Source organism: Barbus barbus (assembly GCF_936440315.1).
Source record: "Barbus barbus genome assembly, chromosome: 33".
Lineage (NCBI taxonomy): Eukaryota > Metazoa > Chordata > Actinopteri > Cypriniformes > Cyprinidae > Barbus > Barbus barbus.
In genome coordinates, this window is record NC_136761.1 from 14,324,923 (window position 1) to 14,336,557 (window position 11,635).

The window sequence follows — 11,635 nt, forward strand, 5'->3', positions numbered from 1 at the left end:
TACAACTCTATAAATACTATCTACCCACATATTTAAGAAAATAAAGAAATTAAATAAAGCTTTAGCATGCTGCTTCTAAACCCTCTGGAATGCCTTGCCACTATGTTTTGGTTCTGATTTCGACCTAAAGGATAAAATTATTCTCTGTAGTAACTGAAAACCTGCCACAGATTCTCTTAATACTGTAGATCTCAAACCTCTTTTGAACATTCCTTTAATGTCAAGTTAACCAGGCCATTGTAGCCTGAGAGTTTTCTACATTCATTAGAAAAAATATCTATGAATAGATTGCTGACTGGAGCAAGTTTAACTGTACAGTTCTCAGATGCATCTAAAAATCTCTACAGGTGCCAAATATTCGTCTAGCTTTTGGCCTAGCAATCTTTTCGCTATTTAGCTTGGCAAACTCTAAACAATATTCAAACTGAGACAACAGTAGCAGCCAGCTGGCTAGTGGTGAAAACTGTGAGCCATTATTTTGCACTTGGTGTCTTGATGTGTTTAAAACACTTGTTGGGTTTAGGATCCTGGTAAATGTAGTGTCATCATTAGTACCACAGCCAGAGATTCTGGTCTTGTCTACTACGCCTCTCAGAAGAAGGAAAAAAAAGAGAGATTTTGCTTAACGTTTGACCTTAATTGAGGCCATATCCCATCACTGCCCAGCATTCTGTTGTCTAACTGTGCTGTTAGTCACAGGCTGTTTTCATCATTGTTTTGATTTGCCTGCATGAGATTGCTTTGTTACATAAATATAACCTGCCCATGAATGAAAATGTATCATACTGTTTCATCATGCCTGTACAACTGTTACAATGTTATATTTTATATTATATTAACATTCTCTCTCTCTCTCTCTCTCTCTCTCTCTCTCTCTCTCTCTCTCTCTCTCTCTCTCTCTCTCTCTCTCTATCTCTCTCTCTAATATTATATTAGAGAGAGAGAGAGAGATTTATTAACTTGTAATGAATAAATTTATTATAATAATAATAATTATTATTATAGTAACAATTTATTAAAAAGTGTCTGTTTAATGGACTTTTTCAATTATTAGAAATTTACAGGGCTATTTTAATAGTGGTATTTGTACATCATTTTGTCTTTGTAATGAACAGTTTACTATATTTACCCCAAATGATGTCCTTCAGTTTGATCCTAGCCTTGTTACTATCGGACCAGATGCGTCTTGTCGTAAGATTTCTCTCATTCAGAGTATGTGTGAGTTTGAGAGTGATATTTCTTCTCTCTGTTACTTTGTTTCTCAGTATCGCCCCTTTGACCCATGTAAGCAGCTTTGGTGTTCTCACCCAGACAACCCTTTCTTCTGCAAGACCAAAAAAGGTCCGCCCATTGATGGCACTAAATGCGGTGATGAGAAGGTACCACTCAGCCTTTCATGCAGATCCATCCTGAGGTGTTAGACTCACTTGTTTCCTCTGTGTTTATGTGTTTGCCCTGCTCTCTTCCTCTCTCAGCACTGTTTTAAAGGCCACTGTATGCAGTTGACTCCAGACATCATAAAAAAAGATGGCAACTGGGGGATGTGGAGTGAGTTTGGCGCCTGCTCTCACCCCTGTGGAAGGGGACTACAGTTTCGCACCCGAGCTTGTGATGATCCATGGTGTGTATACCTATCTGTCTGTTTATTCAGAGCTCTATCTGTCTATATATCTGTTGGTCCATTTTTTTCATATATAGCTCATTTTTTTCCATTTCTGTTAACGTCCTCCAGTCCAGCTAACGGTGGACGTATTTGCTCCGGCCCAAGCTATCAGTTTCAGATTTGCAATGCACATCAGTGTGTGGACCCGTACCACGACTACAGAGCCGAGCAATGTAGCATGATGGACAACAAGTTGGAGTACCAGAATACCTGGCACCACTGGCTGCCTTATGAACACCCCGACCGTAAGTAATACAGCAGATTTCATGGACCACACTGAGTTGAAAACAGCATTTCATCTGCAAAAAACACACCAATTTTTATTTATTTTTTTAATATAATGTAAACAATTTGCAGATGCAAATGTGACCCCAACCTCATCTAGTTAGCAGGTTTGTGGAGTAACTAGTTACATGTAACAGAATTATGTAATTGAATTACAAAATGAATGTAACTGTAATCTGTTACAGTTACTGAGAAAAATGTGTAATTAAATTACAGTTACTTGTGAAAACGTTGACGATTACAAAGGGGGTTACATCTGAATATTTTCACACACATATTTTTTATATTGCATTGACTTTAAAATATGAGACACCAATGTTTCAGGGGTTTAGGACACAGAATAGGACACATATTAGATATTCAATAACTGTATTATGTATATGCTTTACTTTTTAAGATTAACCTTTTTCAAGGCATTGTTAGATTCCAGTGTTTCCTGTCACAGCTCTGCAAAGATTTGATTTCAAAAACAGCATCATAGCTATTAAACGGTTTCTTGTTATGATTTTAAAACTGTATTCAACCTCAAAATTATCTCAAAGTAAAAAGTGTGTTAAAAAAAAAACTAACAACTTTAACGTGTTAAAGTCTGATTTTGTGGTGGCTGTGCTTTAAAAATAAAATTATTGTAATCTTAATTCAAGTAAAGAAAGATTTTGAAAATCTGACAGTAATCATAGTTGAGTACTACTGTAAGGTTAACCCAGCCTGCTTTAAATGTTTGAAAATGATTAATAGTTGAAAACATTCGTTAGAAATTAAGAAAAGTAATCAAAAAGTAATCACATTACTAACTGAAGTAGTTACACTACTTATTACATTTTTAAATAGGTATAACTTGTAATCTGTAACCTATTGCATTTCCAAAGTAACCTTCCCAACACAGCTCATTTAAAAGTCCTCAGATTCATTTATCAGCATCATGACATTGTAGTTTAGACATTTTGAGCCATGGCCCTACTATAATTTGTTCAAGTTTGGCTTGCAATATTTCACAGTACTGGACAACATACTTTTCACTCTTTACCGTATTTTGCCAGCAATTCGGCAAATACCAAAAAAATCTTAAATATCAGTGCAGCAGAATATTTGACTTTGTTTTTACATGTAAAGTGTATTTAAATTAATACAATGAATTTTAATTTTAAAGTATTTATTTTATTCAATTATTTTAAATGATTTACAATTTATTCAAAGCTTACTTTAGATTGTTTCCCACTCCTGTCCTGCACAATCAAGTTTGTCAGCCAGGCCTGTAACCAGACTGATCTTCTCTGCACAGCTGTTCTCACTTATACAGTGGGTACACATGAAAATATGATTTCATTCAAAACCCCCCTCTTTTTTCCACATGTACTTCTACACTATTCATGACATCACTTAAAACATGAAATCCCTTCTGAGGCATTAGTGCTGTTGACATCTGTCTTAGTCTTACGATCAACAAAGGCACATACAAAGTAATTCTCATATAAAGAGCCTTTTTGAGCCTTTTTTTTGCTGTCATGTCAATTAAGACTGAACTGCAGAATAATTCAGAGAATGTTTGTGGTTCATAAAATGGGCTTGGATACCTTTGATCAGATGAGATCATTTTTACATGATGTTTTTTACATTTTACTCTCTGGAGAACTGTTCTCTGTTGGTCTTGATTTGATTTGTGTGGGTTTGCTTTTATGGTGGGGAATAAAGTACTTGTTTTACTTGTACTTTTTCCACACAGAGTGAAATTAAATGCTTTTAAATTTCTGGGACATTCAACAGGCATCACATTGTTGGTGGAAAATTTTGGTCTTTATGAAAAAATGAGCTGGACTTATTAGAATGTTCTTCTGGAACAGAAGCGTCCAGTTTTTGGATTACCTGGGAAACTGTTTGGGGGTCATGTAATGGAAGTCGTGGCCTAATGGTTAGAGAGTCGGACTTGTAATCCAAAGGTTGCGGGTTCGAGTCTCGGGCCGGCAGGAATTGTAGGTGGGGGGAGTGAATGTCCAGCGCTCTCTCCACCCTCAATACCACGACTGAGGTGCCCTTGAGCAAGGCACCGAACCCCCAACTGCTCCCCGGGCGCTGCAGCATAAAATGGCTGCCCACTGCTCCGGTTGTGTGTTCACGGTGTGTGTGTGTTCACTGCTGTGTGTGTGCACTTTGGATGGGTTAAATGCAGAGCACGAATTCCGAGTATGGGTCACCATACTTGGCTGAATGTCACTTCACTAATGTACAATACTTTGACTATCAAGAGACATTTACCATATCCTCTGGTGGACAAAGATGTAGCCTAATAGATGTGCAATATTTTTAAAGCATTTTGTAAATTTAAATTGTATATTATCAACATTTATTTTGTTTGACTTTGTCTTAGAATTAGATTCTTATTTTTTTTTAATTTTTTAGAATTCAAGATAATCCTTATAAATATGCACTTCATCTAGATTCATCCCTCAAGGATCTCTCTTGTCTTGTTTTCCATAGCTAAGCAACGCTGCAAATTGTACTGTCAATCCAAAGAGACGAGAGCTGTAGTCAACATGCAGACTCAGGTGGAACCTGGAACACGCTGCTCCTACAAAGATCCCTACAGTGTGTGTGCGGCCGGAGACTGTGAGGTGAATAGCTGTGTGTAGCTACTAGAGGTCTTCACGGGTCCAAAAATTCGTACCCGTACCCGAACATTCATGTTAAGCTGTTCCTCTCTCTTGCCGTCTGAAAGAGCCTTCTTAATCCACTCATTATTCCATCTTTAAAAGTCTACTTGCTGTCACAGAGACGGATGACTAATGCAACTTCGCAGTTTTTTTTTCATCTCGAGTCAACTTCTACCCTTTTGAACTACAATAATAGTACTTTTTGTTGGTTGTAATAAAGAAAAAAGTTTTTTTTTCACGTTATTTCCCGCTCACATTTTTCTCATCCTAATTTTACAAACTACAAGTTATACACACGCATGCTGACTGAAGCTGATCTCTGGCGGGTGCGGTGTTCTCTGATCGACTTGCGAGTATTACACACAAAGTTAAAAAGCCCCGGGACCCGAAGTAATAGATTGGGACCCGACCCGGACCCGGCTGACCATTAAAGATATAGGCCCGAACTCTCTCTCACACGTATGGTCCCGGGTCGGATACCGGGTCCTCGGGTTCTCCATGAAGACCTCTAGCGTGTACCACTTGTAAATGTTTGTGTTCAGTGGCTTGTTGCTCATGATGTCTCTCTCCCTTCAGAAAGTGGGCTGTGATAATGTGGTTGGATCAGGTCTACAGGAAGATAAGTGCGGCGTCTGCGGGGGAGATGGAACCAAGTGCAAGACTCACAAGTTTAACTTCACCTTTGTAGAGAAGAAAGGTACTGTATATCTCCACAGCACTCATGTAGGCTCTGTTCCAAAACCTAGGTAGCATTTTAAGGCATTACAGGCTCAGTCCAGACACAATGGCTTTTTCCAAACATAGGTAGAATTATAATGCCTCATAAGATACATTCTTTTGGCCAAATTCTTTGCAAAGGCAATCCTGTAACACAGTGCAACTTGCAAGATCAGTGAAAAAATACAAGAAACAAAAATGGGTTTCAAATATCCTTAATTTAATACTGAAAAGTAGTGATGGATGCTTTTGAAACACTGCTTTGTGAAGTTTGTATCACACTGGCAAGAGTCATGTGATTTCAGTAAAACTTTCTGTTTCAAAGTTTATCTTTTTAAAAACACATTTGCTCTCCATTTAACAAACAAAACAAGCTCTACAATTTAATAAAATAATACATAAAGACAGTTCATATTTAATGGTATTAGAAAGTTTCGGAAAGCTGTTTCTGTAATCACTTTTTTATGTTTATTGAACGATTAATCGCGATTAATTGCATCCAAAATAAAAGTTTTTGTTTGCATAATATATGTTTGTGTGCTGTGTATATTTATGATGTATATATAAATACATACATGTATATATTTAAGAAAAATATGTTGTTTATATATTAAATATAATTATAAACAGCATATTTATGTTGTTTATAATTATATTTATATTAATATGATTTATATATAATATAAATTATATTAATATAAATATACACATGTAAATACATGAAAATATTTTTTAAATATATACTGTATGTGTGTGTGTGTGTGTATTTATATATACATAATATATATGTGTGTGAACTGTGTATATTTATTATGTAAACAAAAACTTTTATTTTGGATGCGATTAATCGTTTGACAGCACTATTATTAAATTATTGGAGTGAAGTAATAGTGATTTGGAAATGTTTTGGTTTAGGTGTCATTAAAGTGCTTGAAGTTCCCAGAGGGGCAAGACATCTCTTCATTCAGGAACTTAATGGGACTACTCACATTTTAGGTAAAGCCTGATCATTTCCTGCAGTTTTTCATACATTAAGCACAATGCCTGTTTGATTGCAGCTCTCTCTCGCTCCATTTTTTTTTGTCGCTGAATAGCTGTCAGGAATAAAGCATCAGGTGATTTCTTTCTCAACGCACATGGAGACTACCCAGAGACACGCTCAGTTATTGAAAAAGGTCTGGAATGGGAGTATGAAAATAAAAACAACAAGGACACCATTCAAACCAGCGGCCCCTTGAAAAACGACGTAGTTGTCATGGTAATCTCTTGGGATACACACACACACACACGCGTGAGTGGACACACAACTTGTCTTAAATGATTGTCTTTAATGGTGTAATTGGTTACTAGATCCGAATGCATGGATCGGCCAAGGTGAAGGTGTCGATCAAATACATCACTGACAATGACAGACTGAGCGATGGTGCCAATGAGAACAACATGGTCCCTGATAATGCGGTGCCATATTCCTGGGTGGTGAAGAGATGGACACATTGTTCCAAGACCTGTGGAGGAGGTAGTTCACTGTAACCACAATCCTTTGTTGGAGAGTTGTTTATTATAGATAGAGACAGCTAAGTTTCTACTATAACAGATCCTTTGCTAAGTCCTGCCTTAAAACATTACTGGCCAATCTTATCTCAGAAATTGCTGCTGTCTACTATACTATCAAGCTCTCATAAGTGACTAAAAGGAGGCGATACTGATAATAGTGAAGTGACGCCTCAGTGATGACATGTGGGCGTTACTTTAGGATGACAGAAGTGGAAGTGCTGAACTTTATTGAGCTCTGACAATACTTCGTCCAATAGAATGTTAGTTTACATTATTTTGATTATTATAGACTTGTATTGTGTTTTTTGTATTTTTTTTCATGCTCATAAGTATTTCATTATGGACAGGTATTCAGATGACGCGTTATGGCTGCCGTAAGAATGCAGAGATGAGGATGGTTCATCGCAGATTCTGTGAGAAAATCAAGCAGCCTCCGCCGGTGATTAGAGACTGTTACTTGAGAGAGTGTGCTCAGCCCATGTGAGTGTGTGTGCCAAATGAGTTAGAAGGATATTATTATTATTAGTTTTAATTCACATTTTCAGTTTTGGGGGCAAGACACAAGTGATTCTTTATTTTTACTTTATGAACTATTATCTAAAACAGTACTATTTAAAACATTACAATGTCGTGTAATAATGTCTTTTATTATTTTATAAAAATGAATATGTAGTTAATAGATTTAAATATACAGTAATACATAAATAACTTGTGACGCAAAAAACTTCCTAGCACTACATTAAGTGACCTGGTTTTCTGCAACTATAGTCTATCTCCAGTAGATGTCAGTGTGACACTGTTGTACCTTTGCATCACACCTGACACTTTGACTCCTGTTTTTCTGGATAAACTTTGACTGTTGTGTTTGTTTCTATGTGTTTAGCTGGGTGGCTGGAGAGTGGGTTGAATGCAGTAAGTCTTGTGGGAAGACGGGAACTCAGACACGCTTCGTACGCTGCGTCCAACCTCTGGCCGACGGCAAGTTCAAATCCATCCGCAGCCGTTACTGCAGCGACGAGCGCCCAGAGTCCCGCAGAGACTGCAATCGCAACCTGTGCCCTGCTGAGTGGAGGCTGGGCCCCTGGTCACAGGTACGTATCTGACACGCTGTGTTTCCATCAGTATAGGTCTGATAGAAAATAATGAATGTTTGTTTGTTTGTGTATGCTGTTGTAGTGCTCAGTGACGTGTGGTAATGGTACACAGGAGAGGCAGGTGCATTGTCATACACGTGACAACACCATTGGACTCTGTCTTGACTCCAAACCAACTGCACTGAGACCCTGCAGAATGGATCCCTGCCCAAGTGCGTATTTGATTATGTGCTCATGTGTGCCATTTTCAGTCATTTTCTTTAAAGCTAAAATAACAACCTGAAATGTCAAACAGAATTTAAGTCAACATGAAGTGCTGTTTGCAGCCTATTTAAAATTGACATATTTCTGAGTGTAGCAAAAAAAAAAAAAAAAAAAAAAATTATATATATATATATATATATATATATATATATATATATATTGAGAGCCATTAAGAATTGGTTGAATCGTTAAAGGTGGCCGTAACATACAAAAATGGATTCAGATTGTTGGTGGGAAAGGGTTAATACATCTTTCTAAGATAAGGGTGTATCTAACTGGTTACACCTTACAATAAGGATATGTACATTATCTAATATGAAATACCACTAAACAGTATTTTACACCATATATAAATTTTTGCTAAGATTTTTCATTATTTAAATATTTTTGAAAGAAGTCTCTCTTATACTCATCCAAGATGTATTTAATTGATCAAAAATACAGTAAAACAGTAATATTGTGAATTTTTTATTACAATTAAAAATAACAATTTTCAATTTGAATATATTTTGAAACGTAATTTATTCCTGTGATGCCGAGCTGAATTTTCAGCAGCCATTACTCCAGTTATCACTGTCTAATATGATGGTTTGGTGCTCATGAAACACTTCTTGTTTGATGAGGGTTGTTGAAAACTGCTGTGCTTCTTAATATTTATTCAGTATTTTTTGTAACATCATAAATGTCTCTACTGCTAGTTTTGATCAATTTAATGCATTTTGCTGAATAAAGGTGTTAAATTCTTTAAAAAAAAAACTCACGGACCCCAACAATGAACTAGAACCCTCTAACATTAACTAGATTAGTAAACAATTAACAATAATATGCAATACTAGCTTTCTGTGTTATCTTTAGTCAAACAACACAAACTCAGCACACCTGAGAAAAAGATAGGAAAAATAGTCCAACAACACTGTCGAATCCAAAGTATAAAAAATGCAATCCCGCACACTATCAGTCCATGCTAAATATAGAAATTTATTATTACAAGTAAGAGCAACGTTTCGGTCATTTCGGTTTAGCATGGACTGATAGTGTGCGGGATTGCATTTTTTATATGTCATCTTTAGCGTCATCTTCCAAGTGCTAGTTAGAAGTCCTAGATATCGATTTTCATTTCATGTTGATGAAGACCAATATATATGAAGCCAACTATTCATATATGAAGTATGGTGAATTGGGATTATTTGAATGTACACATGTACAGCATGCTTATTAATGTTATTAATGAAAGTTGTATTATCTGTACTAGTTTATGCAGAAATAACAGACTAATTCTTAAGACGAATGAACACACTAATATAGTTGATGGCATTTTTTTCTTTCTTTCTCTCGCTTTCTCTTTGTCTGCCGGGCTTTCTCCTTCCCAATCCCTCTCCCATATGCGACAGGGAGCACTTCCGACTTCAACAAGCACGGCAACTTCCTGATACAGTGGTTGTCGCGTCACGACCCCAAATACCCCGTGCAGAGGATGTCAAGTAAAGCGTCTCTCTCCAGCCACGTTGTGGCGCTGCGCTGTCTCACCTCTCTCAGCTGGACCTTCCCTCTGTCTCTCTGCCTGGCTTTACAAGGCAAACTCCCCTGACTGCCTCCCTCTTCGGAGGCTTGCACGCTTCTTTTTCCTGGGTGGTAGTCCTCTTTTATGGGGCGTTTCCGATAGGGGGAGGTTTCTCTGTTTCTCTCTCTCTCTGTCTCTCGCTCTCTCTCTCTCTCTCTCCTTTGTGGAGCTCTGTGTTGTGAACGCTGGCCAGTAAGAAATTGTTGACAAAACAAAACATGTAAAAAATTTGGGGGATGTTTGTTAAAGGAGGGGCTTTGTGACTGGACGGGCAGCTTGCGGAGCTAATGATTGCGCTGAGGTTTCCGCAGGGGGCGATGCGTTTGTTTGAATCACTGCCCTCTGCAAGCTGTTTCCATATGGCTCATGCTCTCAAGGCAGATGCCGTTTTACAGAGGCGCCGCCTGAGCTGCAGGTGTGAAGGGGAAAAAATAAACATGAAAAGTGGCTAAAAGATTAAAAAAGACAAAAAAAAACTAAAGCTTTATTGTGAATGTGAACTTGTCACAATGAGGAAATCTTTGCTAAGTGCTCATTCCACATCCTAGTTCATTCTGGAAAACTGATGGGACAAAAACAAACTCTCAAGCTAACAAGTTAAGATGTTAACATGGGATGTACTGTTGAACCGCCATTGTACGTGTTGGTGGCCGATGGTGAACATGAAGTGGAACTTGCTAAACAGGGTCGCTTTACTACACACGTTCGAATGCCATAACCACCTCATCCTCCATCCTCTCTTTGACTGTTAACAAATTCAATAAATGCAGCTTATTTGTGCTTGCAGACTTTAAACAAACATATAAATATATTTGTATTTATATATGAATATAAATCTATATGGGTACCAATAATATTAATGAAATATTAATAATTTGTTTTACCATGAATAAGCTGTAGCTTATTAGCCTAACATTTTGACTGCTATTGATCGCTTTAATTCTTGACTGTTACGTGTATTTTTTTATTGATTTTACATAAATACAGATCTATTGCTATTTAATAACAGAAGTTAAGTGTTTCGGGGGAAGGGGAAGACCTATATTATGCAGGACTCGCTCAGCCAGTGGCCTCTCCGTTATTTTTTTCTTTTCAAGAGAAGTGGTTTCATTTTATTGGATTCATGCTGAACGAGAGAGATTCATGCACATTAAATATCTCCACGTGGTGATGAGTGACATGCGTTTTCTTCATGCCTTCGTATGTGCGAGGGTTTCCGACACACGTGTGCGTGCGTGCATGTCTGCCAGCATGCGTTTTTAACGACGGCTAACAGTGGCCATACAAAAGATGACACATAAATATACCTCATGAACTTTCATCCACATCCAAGCGCACTCTTTTCGGGATGGGGGGACGGGGGGACATAGAGCGTAAGAACAATGCCTTACATTATGTTTGAATGTATCGGCATTTATCTGTGAAAGTGATGGCTTAGCGCACAGAAACCAGAGGCAGCTTCAAACAAAACCTGAAATAGAACCAACTAATCAACCAATCATCACACATCCGAAAACAGTGGCTAACTCATTGGATATGGAGAGCGTTTTAGTGGAAACCTACACTCGACATCTCTTTATCACTTCAGACGTGTCATTGTATCGTGAAACACATTTCTGTTGTGACTATGTAGCGAGCTATCCGAATTTTCATGCTCAAAGTTGTGGAGAAAACACTAGGAAAAGCCAGACCTTGCAGTGAGATACTGTAAATAAACATTGGTGTTTACTGTATTTAATAACATTTATGACTGTTATCTCCTTATAAGAAAAAAAATGCTACTATTATATACTATGAGTAACTGTCATGTTACTTCACTGGCCTAACTGCGTCTTGGCTGGCTGTTGTG

General features: G+C 37.5%; 1 protein-coding gene across 2 annotated transcripts in view; it reads left to right on the forward strand.

Moving 5' to 3' along the window:
* Positions 1-11,635, forward strand: part of LOC306852984 (A disintegrin and metalloproteinase with thrombospondin motifs 2-like) — a 164,679-nt gene that overhangs the window by 148,870 nt on the left and 4,174 nt on the right. The window contains exons 10-21 of one of the 2 annotated variants that reach the window (XM_079390120.1): positions 1,266-1,379; positions 1,476-1,621; positions 1,733-1,908; positions 4,424-4,557; positions 5,173-5,293; positions 6,229-6,309; positions 6,408-6,571; positions 6,664-6,829; positions 7,215-7,347; positions 7,751-7,958; positions 8,044-8,173; positions 9,617-9,706. In XM_079390120.1, coding sequence (XP_079246246.1) covers positions 1,266-1,379; positions 1,476-1,621; positions 1,733-1,908; positions 4,424-4,557; positions 5,173-5,293; positions 6,229-6,309; positions 6,408-6,571; positions 6,664-6,829; positions 7,215-7,347; positions 7,751-7,958; positions 8,044-8,173; positions 9,617-9,706 — 1,663 coding nt within the window. The remainder of the gene's footprint in view (positions 1-1,265; positions 1,380-1,475; positions 1,622-1,732; positions 1,909-4,423; positions 4,558-5,172; positions 5,294-6,228; positions 6,310-6,407; positions 6,572-6,663; positions 6,830-7,214; positions 7,348-7,750; positions 7,959-8,043; positions 8,174-9,616; positions 9,707-11,635) is intronic. The other variant, XM_079390121.1, reaches the window with a different exon arrangement.